This window comes from Lytechinus pictus, chromosome 17 (assembly GCF_037042905.1).
Source record: "Lytechinus pictus isolate F3 Inbred chromosome 17, Lp3.0, whole genome shotgun sequence".
NCBI lineage: Eukaryota > Metazoa > Echinodermata > Echinoidea > Temnopleuroida > Toxopneustidae > Lytechinus > Lytechinus pictus.
Window position 1 is genome coordinate 10,804,298 of NC_087261.1, and position 21,934 is coordinate 10,826,231.

A 21,934-nucleotide genomic window follows, 5' to 3' on the forward strand; every position below is an offset into this window, starting at 1 on the left:
CCATACACTCTAAAAAATAGTGAATAAAAATGCTCTATGAGGGTAATTATGTGTCCAACCAACATTGGACTTTTCTTTGGGGCATTTTTATTTATCCAGTGTGATGAAAATTTGGCCCATTCTAAAGTAATTACTGCTTATTTTTTAACCTTACTGGATAATATGCTTCCCGCATTGGGCATGTTGGGTAAAATACTGCCCCAAATTAGTTGGACACATAATTACCCTCGTGCTGGTTAAAACTGTACCCAATATTTTTTTTTCAGCGTATGTTATTTGAAAAAGATAGCGATTCCGTGTTTGTGGTCAACAGGGGTCAACGTACATTACATCCCCATAAAAACACATTTCCTGTTTCAAACAAATTTCGAAAATATGAATTTAAGTTTAATTTTTCTTCCATATTCGTCAGATTTCCTTTGTTAGATCTGTTAAATGAAAAACTTCCGTTGGGACATGGTCACGGTGGTGTATAGCTCCTTTCGGCAATATATGTACAGATAGTGTTTTTTATCGGATTATTTATCATTTCGCACGATTTTTCCACAATTATCCTTATTAGTTATAATGGATTATACTTGTATTATACTTGTATTGTGTTTATTGTTTAGGAGAATTATCAATGAACTTAATTTGATTGATTGCATTTATTCTTTTTCATTCCAAAATACAACAAACGTTACAATGTAAGGCAAAACACAAAAAATATAGTATACAGAAATGAAAAAATGGAACCCACTGGAAAGTCAAGCTTGTCATGCTTGTTGATATGGGTTCCCTGCAATAAATAGTTAATTGAAATATATTTGATCAATGAAATGCAAAGCGTAAATTAAAAAGGTTTGTACAATTAAAAATTTCAATTGAAAGACAGAATTAATAATTATTGATCAATGTTGCTTTGAATTTACTAATAATCTTTGAAATATTACAATGAAAAAAATTGAATTAATATAAATGCATTGAAAATGTTGGTATACCCATATTTTCAAGTATATGCGTGCTATACGTGCAAACTATAAAGCCTAAAGTAATGAAAATGAGCAAATCTCTCGTACGCTTGTAGAAGTAAAAAGAAAGAAATGAGAGAATTATAAAATAATTCACTGAAATTACAATGGAATATTAGCCGAAGCAATGCAGCTGGGTAGAATGTTTGGCATTTAGAGACTGACTAGTAGATGAACTTGAAATAAGAACTATTAATATACCAATCCGACAAATGATTGACGTTTCATTATCATCAATAATGACATAAGCGGAAAGTACAATTATGGTCTTGCTTTCTTGATGTTTATACTGCTCGGCATGTGAAAAATATTCGACTTTTGTAATATTGCGTTCCTCTATCTCTTCCCCCCTCTCTCTCTCCCTTCCTCTCTCTGCTACCACTCTCTCATCATCTCCTACGCTCACTCACTCCATCTGTGTCTCCTCCGTCCATATTCTCCACCGTCTTCTCCCCATTCTCTCTTTCTCTCTCTCTCTCTCTTTTCTCTTTATTGTTTAGTCTCTTTATTGACTTTATAGTGTCTTTATATCAGAAGCAGAAATAATATGACGGTGATGATGGATGATGGTTATGATGAATGAATGGATGAATCATGATAAAGGAGAAGAATAATAGTCTTACAGTTATCATGGTTAATTCTGTCCTAGTCATAAATTCAATTTACATTTTCCAATAGGAGGTTCAAATGACCAGTTGACCGAGATTGTACGTTGTAGCTATCCTCTCGTGAAGATGCCCCCCTTTTTTATTGTCTATTTTGGTAAATTCGATTTGGTTTGATTTGATTTCCACATTTCAATAACATTTGTATTTTATACAAGACTATTTGATATTTTTTCAGCATTTCATAACAATAAACACAATGATAACTTTATGATTAACACGATACTATTGTTCCAAGACAGATACAAATCATGCATGGACAATTTTGTCTTTAAAAAATGTTGAAACATGTATACACTATTAAAAACCCCTATAGAATATCGCAAAAATGGAAATGTGGGAGAAGGCCATCTTAAGCTTGGAGCCCCCAAATCGCCTGTCACCATTCAGTTTCATCACCAGATTATATAAATGTTTAATAATCTCTTAATCAGTAGTACTGTGCATGATAATAAAATGTAATTTTCTTTTCATATATTTTGTGATTTTACCTGAAAATTTATTTTGCCGGGTGCCCGATCAAATTAAAAATATATGCGTGTTTTTTTTTCTTCTCTTTGATGTAACACTAATTCCCAAGCATGCATGCACATAATGGAACAGGCTAATATTATGAGGTCATAATATTTGTTTGTCTGTAGCTTTCTGAAATCCAATTTCCAATTTTGTGAGATAAATGGTTAAAGGGCCCTTGATAAAAGACAAAATAACGATTTTACAGAGGGAGTGCGCTAGATATAAAAAAGTTTAAGATTCAAATATTCACAGTGGCATGTAGCTAAGTATCTTCAAACCCAAGGTAAAAGAAGAGAGAAGAAGAAGAAAGAGGAGAGGAAGAAGAAGAAGGAGGAGGATGAGGAGGGGGAAGAGAAGAAGAGGAAGAGGAAGAAAGAGAAGAAGAAGAAGAAGTAGGAGAAGAAGAAGAACAAGAAGAAGAGGAGGAGGAGGAAGAAGAAGAAGCATTTGACAGAGCTCATAAAATGAAATATAAAAATAAATAAAAGTAGATAGCATTTATGAAATATTGATATACATATCACATCATTTTATTTGACAGAGCGATGATGAAATAAAATTTGATATTGGAAATGATCGCTGTGGAATCTAAGATAGGATCAGTGTCGGATTTTCAGTAAGCCGAGGAAATTACTTTCATTAAATTACAAATTCTTCTTGCCGTTTTAAATTCAATCTTCCTGGCTTGGATAGAAAGTAGAGCCATTTCCCAAAGCTTGCAGAAGCACCAAATATATGATATACATGTAGCTTACATTCTGACCGCAGCACGAGACTGCAAACTGTCTCTGTCATATTGTAGGATTTTATCGTTTTTCGGTGGGTGAAATGTAAAAGAAAATGTAAAAACGAATTGTAATGACTAAGATTACGCTAAGATATACTGTGATGTGCCTGAATGACAAATATGGCATGGTAGCAGCATGCATATTTCATGTTATATATTGCTTTATTATGATTTTAATATACTAGTATATACATTAGACGAATTGGCAATGCAAATTATCATCATTACATGGTGGTAATCTAGCTTACAAGATTTTGAAAGACAAGGGAATCAAAAGAAGAATAAATTTTAACCAGCATGTGTCCAACTTATTTGGGGCAGTATTTTACCCAATGCGGGAAGCACATCCAGTAAGGTAAAAAAAAAAAGAAGAAAAGCAGCAATTACTTTAGAATGGACAAAAATTTTCATATCACACTGGATAAAACGAAATGCCCCAAAGAAATACCCAATGTTGGTTGGACACAGTCATAATTACCCTCATGTAGCATTTTTACCCAATTATTTTTAGAGTGAAAAAGAAGAAGAAGAAGGAGAAGGAGAAGAAGAAGAAGAAGAAGGAGGAGGAGGAGGATAAGAAGAAGAAAAAGAAGAAGAGGAGGAGGAAAAAAAAGAAGAGGGGATGGAGAACAAGTTCGAGAAAGGGAATAAGACAAAATGTAAACATTTTTTTTTATAATGCCCCATATTATTTTAAAACGATGTGGTATATTCGAGCGATATAGTCTGATATATAGGCCTCCATGTCTGACCATGATCGGGGAGGGGGGATTTTACTCCCTCATTCCATAGCTCAAATCATCTTGACCTTAACCTTGACCTTTGAACTTGACATGCGACATTCGTAGAAAGGTCATAAAGTGATCTTAGGATAGAGCGCCGCCTTAGATCCCTGGGTATGCGATTTATGGGTGCAATTTGGTCTTCGAGGGGTGAGAGTACTTTGAGCTTCGTTCGTACATGAGCCAAGCAATCTTGGAATGGATTTGGGGATTTCGTACTACAGAGTGTACCTTAAAAAAGATCAATTATCTTTGTAATCATGAAAGCAAATCCACAGCAGCAAATGTCAACGAATATTTATTTCAGTTTTGTTGAATGAGCTTTCGATACAATTAAGTGGTGATTGCTTATAAACAACCTAAAAACAAATCTGCTCATAACTTACATGTAGGCCTATTATTATGAGCCTGTTCCAAACACAGGAGCAATTAATTAAAAACCAATATTTTCTTGTCCAAAAAGACAAGAATGTTATACATGAACGAATGCATTCTGAATATTTTTAATTCGTTAATATTCAGATTTGAGTAGAATGGATTTACTTAAATTTAAATACTCATCGTAAAGGACAAAAAAAACTTTCTTGCAAACTTGTCTTGTCTTTTTATAAAAAAAATTATCAAATCTATTCACTTTGACACGGGTCTTCTAACAATTTTAAAATAAATCTTATGAAGTACGTCCATCCGGTAATATTCAAATTTTAATAGATAGAATGAATTTTATTTTTGCACTTGAGTATCATCTGTAGATTTACGATTAGAGAATATAGTCTTGATAATGTTTGTATGCAAGTAATTGGTTTGGGGGCCGTAGAACGAATTCGTAAACGGGGGAGGGGCGGTTCTGCGGCCTCTGAAATATTCCATAAAATTATCAAGATACAAAAGATGTAAAAAAAATTGTGATGTTTATGATGAGAACAAGGACGATGAAACAATGACAATCTAAACAACTCAATCAAAGTACAGTCATGATAATTACATATGATTCTTTGTCATTAAAACCTTCTGTATATCATCTTTGATCACTCTCTACAAAAAAGTTTACCCAATATTGGGTAAAATGGGAACAGGCATGTTAATTTGTTGGGTAAAAAGATATCAACTATTTTGTAAATATTACGCAATTTCCCTTCAAACATGCAATGTGCCCAATATTGAGGGAAAAATTACCAAGTAAACATGCAAGTTCCCTTTCTACCCAATATTGGGTAAATTTGTACTTTCTGTTACTAGTATTGGAATGCATGTAAATGTGTTTCACAATGTCCGCTACACCAATAGCGACGACCGTCTATATTTCTTGGACCACCCTGTACCCATTGACGTACAATCAGGATGGCACATTCCATGGTTTGACAGGGATTTTTTTACCGAACCGAATTGTGATCATACGATACAGAACTGAACCCCTAGCTTCATATCAGATGACAGTATGAAATCGAAAATCCAAATTAATGAGATGACTGCGAGCAGGTTGATGAAAAACGTCATCATATTAAGAATTACGACTCGAGTCCTATTCGCATGCCGTGGGCATATTTATCACCCTGTCTTCATCTAAATCGATGCGCTCTCTCTAATATCATAATCACAAGATTTTCTTTCCTGTGGATATATTTGATGAGATCGAGTAATAAAGGTTTGCCGAAATATTCTGGCAACAATTATTGTCTATTTATACGTTTTTCTCATTGTGCTTTGATTAAAATATTCTCTTAGTGCGACGCGTTCGTTAGTGGAAATCAAAACGAAGTGAAAGTTCGTTGTGCATATCGGGAACTCGTTATGAATTACATGTCTCCTACCTTCTTTCGTTGTTTTTAAAAAGGTTGTTTTTATTATTAGACCAAATTTAGACAAAGCTTATGGACACAACAAATTATTTAGACATGGTGGACGATAGAATCTGTGCCGCAAACTTGAAGTACGCCCTCTTTCATAAATTAGCGCCTCACTGCACGCATTCTAAATGAATTCCGTTAGCCCCCCCCCCCCCTACTCTCTCTCTCTCTCTCTCTGAAGGTCGGGTTCATCCCATGATCCAACAAATTGATGATTTCAATAAATAGAGAATATCAAGCTAGAATAATGCAGATAATTTCAGCAAAATTGAAGGTAAAAAGAGAATGTTATGACATTTTGAAGTGTTGCATATATTTTCGGATTTATTTGGGCCTAACATGTATGTGCATGTACAAACATGGGTGGTAGCTGAGTAGCTCCATGCTTATACGAGTTGACTGAATTTACACATCCACTATTCTTTTTGTATTTTGTTGTATGAATTACACAATACTTATCTTTTTTTATGGAGGGGGGGGGGTTGATGTTAAGGAGGGTCTTTATTGGAATTCAATAGGTTGCAACAGTGGCTATTCTACATGTTCAGGGAGGGAGAATAATTAGTAAGAATGAGCAACATTTGGAAATGCCATACTATCCTCATCATCACCATAATCATCATTATCATCCTCCTCCTCCTCATCATCATCTCCATCATCATCATCATGATCATCATCTCCATCATCATCATCTTCATCATCATCATCACCATGTCAATCATGATGATGATGATCATCATATCATCATCATCATGATCATCATCATCATCATAAAGCATTCGAATAGTACCATCTATCCAGATACAATCTACATCTATTTACGATCATTCTATAGGTCATTATAATTTATCGGTACCAATATTATTATTACCATAATCTTTGTCGAATCATCACCCTCGTAATCTCAACATCCAGGACTGCTGAATTTCAATTTGCAGTAGTTGTTCACTTGCACACATATATATTTCCTCCCTTATTTTACCATGTCAGATACAGCCCACATCCTACCCCTCTTCATATCTGTCTCACACCATGCGTATTGAGAATAGCCCCCCCCCCCCAACTCTCTCTCTCTCTATCATGGGCAAACACACACTGTTTTACAGAATCTAGCAAAATATATCTCGGACAAAAATGCAAGTATTCACAACATTTTGAATTCAATGGAACTTTTTAATGACACGTATTTTTTCTCGAAATCCTTTTTTTTTTATTCGGCAATAACCGAGAACATAATTTCACAGTACAAAATTACATCAAAATATGAAATTAGAAATCATAAGAAAATTCATACCAGTGAAATAAAAAGGGATATATAATTAACGTACTTATTTCAACTTGTGCTTGATACATGAATTGCATCGGTTGATTTTCTCTTGACCATGATTGAAAAATATATCTTAACCACTTAAAATGTCTTCCGGTTATGTTCTTAGCGTGATCAGAATATATTTCCGCTGCATTTAAACCAGGTTAATGATTTATTAGAAAGGTGTCTTATCAAGATATGAATACGCCCACTTGAACAATACAGCACAGGATAAACAAACCTCGAATATGATCCGTTTTATTTTGTTGATTTTTCACACGCGTGTTCTAATCACAGCGAGTACGAACAATCGCCTCAATATGAAGGAATTTGGCAAATAGTTGTTATCTGATTCATGCCGGGATTTACATTCCTAACTTAAATGGGACATACAATATGTAACCATTGTGCAATAACAAGTATAATTTATTCCAATCTTAACGATATATAATCTATGGTGAGATGTTTTTCCATTTAATGAATGGATGTTTAATTTTGGACGAGATATAATAAAGGAAACTCCTAAAATCCATTGTTAACGTTTATCAAATTTTTCAGAATCCTAAAACTGATAAATTCTTTACTGAGGATATCAACATTTCAATATGCGCTTAATACCTTTGCTAAAATACTTTGATTGGAATAAACCCCCTACCGAGTCATGGCAAGCATGGAGGGGAGCAAACAACAATATATTCAATTATAAGTATCACAAATATTAATGAAATCATTCATAAAACATTGAGCGACAAGTTTTGGCAATGACATAAACATATATATAAAGTGTGAACCGCCAAACATGGTATATGCATGACTACATCGTGATAAACAGTTCAATATATACAAATAGTAATCACGGAGAAGTGCATATATAATACGTCCAATGACTGCTCATAATTTAATGCAACTCTGAGCAGTCAATGGACATGGCCATTTTGTGTTGACATTCATCATAGCATTTGAAATATGTACAATCCATATTCAATTGTACTAGACAGAACAATACATAGTCTTAAATAATATCTCATATTTTTGTCTAAATTAATTTATTCTCCTATAAATGTCCTTTCTTCCATTTTCGAGACGTGTTTAATAACGTTCATTTGTTCATATCTGCAAGATTGTGATGACGTCACACTGCTTGGTGTCGGTCTTTCCGTTACAGTCCTTTCGCAAGGTCCAGTGTCCACATCATTTTATATTGTCCTTTTCAATAAAACGTGGAACGCACGTGAAAAGCGATTTCACCTTCCAAATCATGACGTCACTACCGAATCTTTGGTCGCCTCAAAAGCAACGGTTGGTCGATGGTCATCATACAGTCCAGACGTTTGGACCGAAATTAAGTCTTCAGCTAGGCTGGAGAGTGACCAGAGGCTAAACCTACCAGAACGGGACCTGCAAGTAGAGAAAAAAAGAGGGAAACAACCGTTAATACCAATATTTTCAAACAAATAACATAATGGATGCAAACATCCGACTGGCATTGTGTTCTGAACTCGCTAAAACATTTCTCTCAATGAAAATATTGTGAATGGAAAGCGTTTTCCCTTCAGGCAGTTGGGCCTTTTTGTGATCAAAACCCCTACATCAACATTTCCTTAAAAGGTTATTCAACCAGTCAATGATTCCGGCAGTTATTGGGTTCATTTACTGACAATGTTTTAGTATAAATAATTGTTCGCTTTATTTTTTTCTTTTGACGAGTTACAAAATTGGATCTTGATCGGAAGTTCGTTGACTTGGCCAGGACGACTTCCGGCGGAAGACAGGAAGTTTAACCAAGATATCAACATATGACTTATCTCTGTCTATGGCATTCATATCGGAAAACTTCAACACAAAAACAAAAACATAATACACAATGAAGAGAAACAGACGATAATCAGAGTTTCGCTTTCGCGCGCTTCCGTGAAACCATTTGGTAGATACCGCGGGAACAGCAACAGCTGACATCAAGTCTTAGAAGACGCGCCCCCTAAATAATAATCATTTAATCTTTCAGTTTCTACATTCTCTATATTGCTTTAATCCTAATCAATTATAACCTCTTCCTGGAACCGAAAGAACCCGTGGAGCAGCGAAACGATATCACCTGTCGATTTTTCTTTCAAGTTTAGTTTCAGCTTTTTAGTCAACCAAGAAGTCCCTAGTCATGGTTTTAACGTGTAAGCAGGTGCGCATTCCATGACGGTGGGTCACTCCGCTCCGGGAATCCCGCAGGGTCGCACCTCACACACTGACCCCTGTTGTCAGTGATCAAAATTTCCTGACAGGGCTTGGGAGGGGGGGGGGGCGACATAAGCGACAAGTATTTGAATATCTCACTCCATAAACCTGCGGCCATTGTGATTGAATACTGACCACGTGCACAATTCTTATTTCCAATCAATAAGGATATTTCATGAAAGCAAAATGATCAAACCGTCTTTGGTAATAGAATCGACATGTGTACTTTTTAGGCCTATTGACAGGGGCAACATTTTACAAGTTAGAGTGACAGCAGCTTACAATACAGGCAACTGACCATAAGTGATGGTATAAGTCTATGATATAACATGACGGACATGTGCCTTGTATCGCCCTTCCACGGAGGGAGTGACCCACCCCAATTATAAAAACGTGGCTATTATAATAATTCGCCATAACCTTCGGCCAATTATCGCTGTTTTCCGTGAAAGTGGTACAAAACTAATCAACCCACGGCTACATGTAAAAGGGCGACATTACTAAGACTTCTTCGAGTCGGAGGGCATTCACCTTTCAACTTCATACAAGAATTTGCACGGAGGTGGAGAGCGGCTCCAGGCCTGTCCACACACACACCTTGTTGAAGGAATACGTGTTCGAACAGTTAACCTTCAAAACACCGGGGTTATCCGAGTTCATTTGAGTCACCGCTAACCATGTGAAACTCCGTCCCAACTTTGAATTTGGTCGGATCAGCACGCTCTCTTGTGATTGTATATGAAACCTCACCGTCATGTTCATGAGCGTGTGGGGGAAATAATATTTACCAGAAATTTCTTCAACCTGTTTCTTATTCTCCTTCCCAACATCAACATTTTCTTTTAACTCAGCATGCCACCGGAGCCTACTCCTACTTTATCCTGCTACCACCGGGAACATGGTTGTTGGCCTGATGTTCACAGAAGACCAGGTCTAACCGATGGGTTTGCTTGCTCTATTAGTTTTTGTTTTGAGGCTATCAATATTCTTTACATTTTTTCGTTAACTATCATTAAGGAAGTCTTAAAGACGTCTTTAACGAGAAACCCCAGTCTTGTAAGTTTCACAGCAGCACGGACATTTTATATCCTCACAACTTAGGAACCCAAAGGTCAACGTCAGCAGTATCAGCTGTTCCAAGCAATCACTGCCACGGTGCATTACGCCAGAGCTAACGGCGGAAAAAAAGTCAGAGCGATGATGGGCATGATGGACCACATGCGCTATTTGACTTGAAATTTAGGGTTTAGAAATAGAACGAGTGAGGGAAGTTACTGCCCTCTTTATGAACCCTTGTTGTCAGGTCATAGACCAGATTTCAGGCACAGTGATTCACTATTAAATAATGATGTTACAAAAATAATTTCAACATGCATGAACATCGAGAACATGGTCTAAAATTCTGCGTGTATATGTACACACGTTGAAAGGATGGCGAGGTTCGCGCTTATCACTAGATCGTTGCCAACTTTCACGAAAATATTTTTATGCTTCTTTTTATTTATTCACGAATTACAATTTTTCAGAAGTCATGTTTTCCAGGTGAGTCATTAGCTTACGTTTCCCTGCCCCAAACCCGTTCAATCTCAACCCTTGTGTGTATGGTTTGCAAACGCGTGCGTGACTGCCCAGCGATGCTGACAGATGTCCGCGGGTGAGAACAGGAGATAGTCCGTTCAATTAATCGTTTGATATCCCTTAACATTTTCAGATTGAATCAGGGCTTACCATCTGTGGTTGTATCGGGAGAAGGAAGTCCAAGCTTTGCGAGACTATTCAGAAATCTTGTTAGCAGCTGCACGGCCTCGACTCCGGTGAACTTTCGGGAGTCTCGTAAGGGTGGGGAGTGAGCTTGCTGCTACCCGGATGCGACATCATGTTCATCTGCAAGATCATAAAAAGAAAATATAATGAATGAACGAAGAAAGAAATCTTTTCTATGTAATACGAAAGTTTGCCCCCCCCCCTTTCAGTTGAGAACATGGGTTAGAATGTAGAAATCAGCTGAACCTAAGGCTGTTATCAGAACATTGCTTCAGACATTACCAAAGGAACACCAAATACCAGCAACAAAATGCATGCCTCCTGGATCGCATCTGTTGTACAAAATGTTCAAGTATTTCATTTCGCATATAGGCTTACATTATGTATTCGTTCATTATATTGAGGCCTCTAGACACATGCTCACTAGCTGCATTGCATGACTGCCATATATACACGTACATGTATTAAAATATCAGGGGAACAGATGGCCGTAGACTTCCAACGGCATCTGTCCCCCCTTCTCATGTCACATAATCACAATGATGATCTTTGGAATATACCATGAACATGTATATGTACAATATCAAAGACTGTAGCTGCATGAGGCAGCCATGGGTCGAAGAAGAACATTTGTTCTTGATCTGAATTTATATCGATAGCTAAGTTCTACTACTGAATGATTTGGAGAAGCAGCTGAAGAGGGATACGGCATCGTTCCTTCGCCCCCACCAAGAAACCTCCCACTGCCTTCCAAATATAAACCCACTTGCACTATTTAGCAGTGAAATGCAGATAAATGTCGGTACTATAGTGAAAACCTACGTTGCAAAAAATTGTAAGTACTGAGAACAAATTGCTAGCAGTACGTTGACAAGTGGAACAATTTGTGGTGATGAATCATGGTTCTTAAAGACTATTACACCAATAACACCATCAATGAGTTTTAAGTCGAAATCACACCGAGACATTAAATGAGGTCAGAGGGGATAGAAAGCACTCAACTAACTAAATATGAAACAAGCAACTTTGGGCATGCTGGTTGGCTCAATTAGCTTTAGTCCTACACACCGTGTTTCATGCTGGTTTCTATTTTGTACCCCACACCCTGCATGTAGTCTCATGTTCATTATCATCTGCAAGGCATCACGAAAACTCCCTTGTCGTAAATACCTATAAATTCAGTCCCTGTGTTTCCCTCTTATCTCACTGTTTTGTCATATAAGTATCATACTTTAACCCTGAAATGTAAACATCTATATAAATCATGGCATATTGGAATAGCAAGATCTTGCCACTTGAGGTCAATCAAAGGGAAGAAGTGATTCTCTTTGCACAAACATTTTCTTAAAAAGCCTCTTGTCTGTTCAGGTTCGAGTCAAGTACTACCATTATAGGTACTCGTTTATACAGAGGAGGTGCACCTGCTATCTCCTGTAAACCAATTAGAACTCCTAAGGAGAGCCTGTTCCTAATCAGGATTTTCCCACGATTAGAGGCCGGAGTATCGACCGGCCATTCCAGATAGAACAACGAAAATAGGAGTCGCCATTTCGATAACATAACAAGGCATTGTTATAAGCGGGACATCTCTCGAGTTAATGAGTAGGCCCTAAAGATCAATGCGATCAGATAGTCAAGTCAGCAGTTAGCTTTCTGTAAAATCCGAAAGAGAACCAAACAAATCAGACGCGGTCCGGCATGAATTCTAGTTTCGTTGTGATGAAAGTGTGTAGGGCCTGAGTGCAATTTATGCAAAAAGTTATTTTGTGACATTGGAATCAAAATTATGTCATAAGGTCTAATAAATTCAGACACTGTGCCACCGACGTGACCTTTTCTCACGATGAGATTTAAAAATTCGATAAATCGTTTCGAATAATTGATCACCCTCTCCACACAGCCGGGGAAAATACTTTACGAAGTCTACTCATTACTTCGTCTGCCAAAAGTCTGGATATTGGGTTTTAAAATAAAATCAGCCAAATTAATGCCATTAAAGAGGTTACCTGGTATACTCGGCCATTGCAATTTGAGAAACGTTTGTTTGCACAAATCCGTTAGATCTAAATTTCATGCTATAGGCAATGATAGGTAAAGTACCATTCCATCTATAATATAGGCCTGTCAATCGATGCCATAGTGCACTTGGGACAATCACGTTTGACAGTCACTAACAAAACGAAATTTGATAACAGATGTTATAATGTGCTCACAGGCCTGTATCCCACGATAACACATTAGTTCCATTCTGCCATTATGTTCATTGCTAATTGTCAAAACCGCATCGAGCAATGGGCGCAAATTGGCAAGGATTCGTCCAATGAGTTTCAAAATAAAAACAACCCCCTCGTCATATTCATAGAAAACAAAAGGAGGTCGTGTAACACAGGTGGCTTCTTGTTTTTCAAAAATATCAACCGCACACCTGACAAAATTACTCAGCCGCGGAGAAAAAATATTGAATTTAATGTCACTCTTTGGTGTTTTGGAATGCTAGGTTATTGATTGTGAGCGAGCGCGAACAATTAAAAAGCAAACTGACTTGGAGCTGCAGTGAGAAGGATGCATGCGAATAAAAGGTATTGAGATGCCCCAATGAGCTTTTAATTTAAACGAGTGATTCAATAACATCCAATAAAGAAATAAATATCTGATAACAAAGTATCCATGATCGTAAAAATGATTTTCCTTTGCGACCATCTATAAATAATATCAAGATTTCGAAAGCAACCAATATAAAACGTTTTCACAAAACCCCCAACGTAGAATTAACAGAAAATCCAAACGGTCGATTAAAAAAATCAAGGTTAAGGGATCTCAATTTCAACCGAATTGTAATCATATCATGGAACCGCAACTTTGTCAATAATATTGACACTGCATTTTATTTGCATCTCAGTATACATAACGATATGTAAACGGTGTCTAAACGAGTGGAACTAATGAGAAATTCCGTAACATTTCGTTTATTTTTTTTAAATTGAAATCTGTTTCTTGGTGGCTATTTCTTATCTATTGGTTGCAATGATCCAACACAAATTTGCAAAATGATAAAACTTGAACTTTCACCTAAAATATGAAATTTCATTATTGAACAACCTTATGATTATCTAAATTTAGTATAAATTAATTCAAAAGATCAAAGCATATGTCGGGATTAAATATGCATTTGTAGCAATAATAATCATCCTCTTACAGCTGTCATATCAAATGAATTGTGTTATCCGCGGCCGAAGGCATCTACAGCTGATCAAAAGATTGATAATCCTTTACATATTCCAAGTCTTTAATCTCATCATATCATTGTATTTCTTCACAAACGCTATGTAATATTCACATCATGTTACCATTTTAGGGATTTGCCTGGATTCAGAGGACTTTAGAAAATATTGCGATAGGATTATATCGCAGAAACATGATCTGCTACTGTGTTCAAGCATAGAGCTATTTCATTTCAAGTATAGTATACCACATGAACAATATAATGAAAATATCATGCCAGAACAAAAGTCTCCCCAGAAAGTGTTTACAGGGGATTTTCCCCCCATTTTCTTAATTTTATCACTATAATCGTAGTGTTACAATTATTATTGTTCAAATTAATGAATGATTGGGCTTATGTTCTTATCTTTGTCAGAATCCTATGGATTGTAGATTGGTATGAACCATGGCTTATAGGATTTCGCTTCTTGGTCCGATACAAGCTCAATACGGTCCTCGTTTGGGAAAGGGAGACTGGCTCCTGGATCTATCATCGGAGTAGCTGACCCAAGACAAGATGGTCAATTCGTCTGGAGACACAGACCCAGACGGCGTGGAGGAAGACCTTTCAAACCATGGACCCAGTCCAAAAAAGTCTCCCCTACGTGTTCATCTCAAACCGTTACAGAATCATCTCGAAAAAAATAGGCTACATAATGGTAACAGTTTATCTATATATGGCATTTCTTTTCATACCATTTGGCCTCTGACATTTGGCCGTTTTTTCACCCAAAGCAAAGAGATACACTGTATCGTCAACGCATATATCGACCAAATCTCTCCAGGGGTTCTGTTGCGACAGGGGGCATGTCGCGGCTTACCCTATGTCAGAGCCGTCTGTAAGGTGCGTATCTACATGACACACAGATGGAAGATGTGCCATAAGGGATCTTGACGAATCGAAACAATAGAGAAGATGTCCGAGTTTACTATAATGCGATTTGGACCCCCCCCCCATTCGCGTTAGCACACATTCCTCTTATCTATAAGGCTCTACAAAAGCAAATGGAAATAATAAGCGGTACACCCCTCCACCTTCACTTCCATAAAACCCTGATAAAATAATAAACATTTGTTCCAGATTAAAATCGACTCGAATGCAGGGGGAATATCTGTCAGCGTCAGAGCGTTTCACTTTCGTCATAACGTTACTGACATACCGACTTTATCAAGAAGTGTTCCTTTCAATATATTATTTCAATTCAATCTCCTCTTTATTACATTCTAAATAAATTTCGTAAAGAATCAGTGGAGCAAGATCTATTTTGATTGCTTCGCAGATGTCGCTTGGTATGTATGCATTAGCGTGATTAGGAACCGAATGGGCAATGAAACAATGGGAGACACTAAACTTGACAACGATCTGCAAGGTGTACAGATGGTCGGAGAAGCACCTCTAAAACTTTAATCTTGATAATTATGCATGAAAGTATCCACAGGGCTACGATCACAGCTTGCCCGAAATTGCTAATGGATTAAAATGGCAACGGCTCCTGCAGAGCCCGACTTGATGTAGTCCCATACGGTCAGTTTGCTGCGAGTGCGAGGAGATGGGTTAGAGGTTCTCAGGTAATGGCAGATGGTAGGCACAGAGTAAGGTTGTCATGGGACGCTGTCCTACTTCACTCACAACTGTCGTGGTATTTCCGATTGGGAGATTTTCTCCAAGGAAAAATAGGGACTCAGGTGACAATTGTTCATCTACGAAGGAATAATATAGCAGATATTTTGAAGAAAAAAAAAACAAAACAAGTAAGACCACGCCCCCGCGTGCCTCAGAAGAGGGCCAGATGGGTAGGGTTCAGGTCGGGGGCGAACGTCAATAGCGCCATCACACGGTCTTTGGCTCTTTCAGCCTGAGCTGAGGAGGGAGCGAGATCAATAGTTTATAGGAAAGCCCTTCAATAGCAACTCGCAAGTATATTTTAAGACAGCAAAATTAAGAGGCTTTTTGCTAAACCACATGACATAACAGTATACTAATTAAAATTTCCCAACTGCGGCAAATAACTTTTAAATGTGGTAAAGGGGTATACATCGACACGGGCTACGGATCATTGTGGATTCTTCGCACATGCAATGTGTTTCTCTAAATTAACACATTTTTGTACAACCCATTTTTAGTTCTAACCTTTAGACATGCATTGCCACCCCTTCATGATGCAGTTTCCACTTGGAGAAGGATGCAACCTTCTTACCGGGACTATTGCACACCAGGAAAACAGGTGTGTCCGCTTGAATTCTTTGATAGCATTAAAATAAACCAGGAACCTCTTCATCTCGAGCTGCAAAAGTCACTTCAGCCAGGTGGTCTTTCCTGCTTTGGTGGTCGGCAGTCGAGTTCACAACTTCCTCCTTCGAATACGCTGGAAAGAGCTTCAAATTTTTCAGTGTATGGGCATACTTTCAATTTCAGTCACTTCAATTACGGGATACTGCTTCATTCATAATCAATGCCATGATTTGACCTAGGATTCGAATGCATAACATTTGCAAAACTTCCTGATGCAAGGTCGAACAACGTCAACCTCAGTAACGGTGATACCGAAACTAGTCATGGAAGATCAGCGTAATATCAGAATCACAACCAAACAACACATTAGCACTAATATAGAAAGCGTGAAGGCTTCGGAAATATCAACATTGGAGGATCGAGGACACGGGAGTGTACATATAGATGTACTGTAGGCTTGTAAGCCCTATTAAAATAATTATAAACCATAGGGCCTATAATATAATGTGAACCTAAGGAAATTAGACCTTCCTTGTTCAACACAAACCATGTTTTCATGGTCTTGCCTTCTACAATCGATGAATGAAAATGAAGAAAAAAAATTACATGACCATCGGAATGAAATACAATTTGATCGCAAGCACAACCAGTCAAATGTGGGCGACGTTTCTAAGAACGCTATTTTTTCGCAAGGTCATATCTTCGCCACATAATCCTCATTAACGATTAGCAGATTAGCTATGTTTCCTTTCTCTCCCGTCTGTTTTTATCACGAAGCTGAAACAACACATGAATGAATTCTGAAAGGATTGTTCGAGGGAAAACGGGGACCAAGTGTTGGGGAGCAACAGCTGGGGTGTTCGACCGAGGCGGAATTGAAAAGAGGACGATAGAAAGGAAGGCGGACTTGGCTATGGGGTTACTTCCAAAGAACTACACAATAGAACTGCAGATGAAAGGAAATGCCAGAAAGGACCATCGCATATTGAATGGTATTACAAGAATAACCATGATACAGCTGGTCTTTCATTGACAGCGTCGAGTGAAGAAAAAGGCTGGTAAATTTGGTTCAAGACAATGACGTCAGAAACTTTACTTTACTCAGTCCTTTTATTGAGGATATATTATATGGGACATCTGCAAAATGGCAAAAAATATTGACAAGGCAAATTATTGAGGAAAACCAGGATGTGGGGCCGCTCGACTGTTTAGTTTAAGGCTTATTAAAGCTTCACCAGACATGCCAGATGTCATTCATATTTAGTGTAACTTAGTCAGTGTATCCATGGAGCTATTCATACATCTTGACATGAGCATGATGGTGCATGGTATGGTACAGCAATGACTTAGAAATAGAAGAATGGATATAAATTTAAAATTAGCATGATTTATTGGCTTTTATCAAAAAAGTATATTGAACAAAATGTTAATCAGAATTATGCAAGATCATGACGATACGTGGAATCGATAATTATTGTAAATGTGTATGTTATCAGGCGCTAGGCTGGCTTATTGAAGTTATGACCAAGGAGAGATAAACATCACAAATGCTATATGCTGCCAATGATCAATTACACGGCCATGACTGTACGTAGATGTTCTTTCCCAGACTATTTTGTGAAAAAAAATTAATACCTGTTGTCTTTGATGATAATCACTGTATCCCTGATGATGAAAGAGAGATGTTTGTTGAGGGTAGCATTGCTGCTGATGTTGTCTCGCGTTACTCTGTGTGTGTACCCCGAGCGGTGTGGCTGGCGGGCATGTCATCTGCTGATGGCCCTGTTGCTGAGGGACTATGGTAGTGAACGGCATCCTGTTGGAAGCGGCCGGGGCGGGCATGGCCATAGAGTCAGTGATCATCCCGGTAAGCGCATTCACGCTCCCCATCATTTTCACATCGATATTCTTTCCTTCTAACGCCGTCTGCAAGTCCTGGATATAGTCTATGACATGTTGCAGGATTTCTACTCGCGTGACTTTCCTGTTCTTGGGGATTGTCGGCACCAGTTGCTTCAGTTTTTCGTAACAATCCGACATGGTGAAATTTGAGACTCCAGCGCGTTTCTGCTTCTTTTCTCCGCCGGCGTGCAAGGGGAGCGTGTGATGGAGGTTCGCTGGATACTGCTGGTGTTGTACAGCCGTCTGCATCTGTGGTTGCTTCATGATGGCTGTGATTCGAATATCTCTTCCTAGTAACTGATGATCGCAATAAATGTCTTCACAAGAAGACGTTTCACTGTCAACGTTTCTGAGCTTGTATCCGATGCTTGAAATAGATTACTGCTCTTGAGACTTGGACTGTGTGGAAATTCGAAAATTAGCACTGCAGCTGCAGAGTTTTATTTCATAGCAGGATGTGACTCGAAAGCAACTAATGAGCGAGATAATCACTTTGAAATAGACATGGGATGTATTCACTTATGTACTTTATCTCCAGATCGCAGCAGAGAAAGCACTCCAAAACTTTGAAATTAGGACGCTTGATAAAAAAATGTCAATGAGCGACAGATGAAAGAAATACGTGTTCTCTGTAATCAAGGACTATCGGCTTGTGAGTATCGTCAGGAATGTACTCCACCGATAAGCGAGAAAGCCAGGTATATCGCACTGTACGCATCGGTGCATGCAAAATACACACACACGTTCCAGGCTCGTACGCACAGCCGTATGGCATGCAGGCAATAGTATGCGGGCGATATAGTGTACGTGCACTGTCGTGAATTGTGTGTCATGAGAAGTCACGCAGGACCTCGGGGACTATTTCACGCTGGGGTAAATTACGACTACCATCGCACAGCCGGACTCGACCAATCATATTGCAGCATTTGATTAATTACGGGCGATCACCTATCCCTCGTGTTATCTGTTGGCCCCATTGACAGAGGCCAATCAAAATTTATCTATAGATCTTTAGAAGATTTTATGTTCATCTTCGAGATAAGATTGCACTTGAAAGAAGCTCTATTTAAAAAACAAAGTCCTAATATTATGATCAGGGATTCTACTTGCCAATTAACCAGTACAATTATATGATCAGAAAGCTACACTGCACTGTCGCATTTCGGTACGCAACAGGAGGGGAGGGGGCGGTGTGGGTGACAGCGCCTTCATAAACCTACCCTTTCCATTACATTTTTTTCAAATAAAAAGTAACCCAAAGTAATTTGCATCTTTATCCTTCAGGAAGTTCAGGGTCATGTCAAAATATGCGGAGGGGTACACATGTAGGCATATATCCTCAGCTCGGTCGTTTTGCTCGCTCGTTTCCAAATGGTTTCTTCTTTACTTCTTTTTTTTTAAAGATTATAATACTGATTTTTACTCCTTGTGTGAAAAATGCAGCTTATCGTTGCAGTCTTACTAGTAGATACAGTCATTCGAAATATTATATAGGGCCTAAATATACATTTCCCTTGTAATTGTCATCATAATTATTAAAATCCGATAGAATTGCCAGTCTAAATCGTTCGAGTTTATCCTTTGATTGAAATTGCACGTACATGTAGTTCAAATTAGCAAAGACGATATCCTGCATACCAGAATGTTATAACTAGAAATGGCCTCGGCAACAAATTAGGAATTAGCTGAGCTTTGAAATTCGTAGAAACGACTGAGACAACAATTATCTTCACAGATTCGTCGGAACGATTAACGGAATTAGCTTAAATTTAAATAAAAAGAAGTTCTTCACTAAAAGATTATAAATATTCCAGTGGTCATTTCCAAGTTCAACGCTGAAAGCGCCAGGATGGTGATTGATGAAATGACATTCATACAAGTTCAAACTAACATGACAAACAAACAAATTAGAGACGCGTCATGTCATGGTCGTTACTCAGAGGGGGTTTCCCAGTAAAGTAAAGGCGTTTATCAAAACAATGCTGTCACTCTCCTCTTTTATTAACACCAGAAATTTCATTAAGACCAACATAAACATTTCAGGGTTCTTGATGAAATCGTCTTAGTTTTCGCGTGAAAATCATTATAGACTCATAATGATGTTTTCAAAGCATAGAGGACATTGTCATGTGCAAGTGAATAGCATATTGCCTGTCTATCAACAGTGGTGTTAATAATTACTTAACCCGGTAAATATACTCAAATGCCATAATTGTAGTCACAACCTTCACTATCTTAATTATATCGCTAAGACCGAACACAAGGGGGCGGCATTTCGCTAAATCATATGATATTGATAAAAGCAATTGATAAAATCCACTTTCACTATTGAAAAGGTTTTCATAAATCGTTATTTACGTTTTCAAAATCAGACCCAATTAGGAGTATTAATATAAGAGAAGATGTACATGGTGTGAAAATATTATTTTTGGGGCAGTTTTAATTTGTGGCATATACATGCAATTACTGTTAAAACACCTAACATTGTCCAAAAGGAATATTCCTGCTTTCTCTTTATGTTTTTAGATTGTTTTCGTAACTGTTACATGTTGAATAAAATAGAAGAGAAAATTATTTTCTCTATCGAAAAATCTAAGATACCATCATCATTCTCTCCTCAAGGAACACGTCGTTTCGGGCAAAGTTCAGACCATTTGCCGAACAGGACGGGCAGTCCTCCTCCAGCGCGGGCTCCCCCGGGGGAGCAACTTGGCAGTGACGGGTGTCAAGCTGAACAAATTTTGACTTTGTTTGATGACCTGATAACAGAGTGATGGAATTCTCAAATCTGTCTGATCGTGACAACAGACATGATTATTCCTAGTAGAGACTGAAAGAGAGAAATATAGGGGGGGGGGGGCGAATGGATGTGCTTCTCGTATATGTCACCTAATAAAAAATAGGGCGAAATCCCCAAAGTCATCAGGCGAGCCAACAGGCTACAGAACATTGTCATGAAAATAAAATATTTTTCAAATGCTGGAAAAGTTGTTTTGTTGTTTCGTTTTACATGTAATGATTGTTATAATATTAACTTTGGATGCCTCCCCTTAGAATATACATGTAGAAGCGCCATTTTTTTTTCAGTACAAACTTTACAAAAAAAATGTATATTTCGGAACAGGAAAAGGGCTATACTTTCATAATTACATATATGATATATGATATTAATATGTGCTCCATGCCGGAGCTCCATGTCTGCAGTCAGAAAGGCAAACTGTCGATGCCAACTCGTCCACTCATCACATGGTCTACCTTCATTTAGTCTAATGCCTTTCCGTCCATCAACATTTCGTCTAACAACCATTTGGTCTAAATAACTATTTGGTCCAATAAATAAATCACTTTGTCTAATCACCAGTTCGTCAATGACCATTTCGTCTAATAACCAGTTGGTCTTATACACATTTTGTTTTCATTCATTTCGCCCAAATAGACCAAATGATTTAAGGACTAAATGGTCATTGGACCAACTGGATATTAGACGAAATGGTGAGTGGACGAAGTGGCAATTAGACCATGTGGATAGTGGACGAATTGATGATAGACCAAATAATAATAGACGAGTTGAATTGGGAATTAGACGAATTGGCATTAGACCAATTGGAAATAAACCAGTCAGAAATGTA

At 37.8% G+C, this 21,934-nt stretch overlaps 1 protein-coding gene across 1 annotated transcript; it reads right to left on the bottom strand.

Moving 5' to 3' along the window:
• Positions 1-6,759: 6,759 nt before the first annotated feature.
• LOC135157154 (protein extra-macrochaetae-like) lies at positions 6,760-21,282 on the bottom strand. The gene is made up of 3 exons (XM_064111829.1): positions 18,039-21,282; positions 10,874-11,029; positions 6,760-8,314 (listed from the first exon to the last, which is right to left on the bottom strand). The coding sequence occupies exons 1-2, from the start codon at positions 18,567-18,569 to the stop codon at positions 10,934-10,936; spliced, it is 627 nt and encodes a 208-aa protein (XP_063967899.1). The 5' UTR covers positions 18,570-21,282; the 3' UTR covers positions 6,760-8,314; positions 10,874-10,933.
• Between the last annotated feature and the right edge of the window lie 652 nt (positions 21,283-21,934).

Excerpts from the sequence above, each read along its gene's own strand:
- LOC135157154 (XM_064111829.1), bottom strand. The coding sequence starts at position 18,569 with ATGAAGCAACCACAGATGCAGACGGCTGTACAACACCAGCAGTATCCA. Across the intron at positions 11,030-18,038 it reads ATTATCATCAAAGACAACAG|ATGAACATGATGTCGCATCC; the intron begins GTATTAATTTTT and ends ATGATCTTGCAG.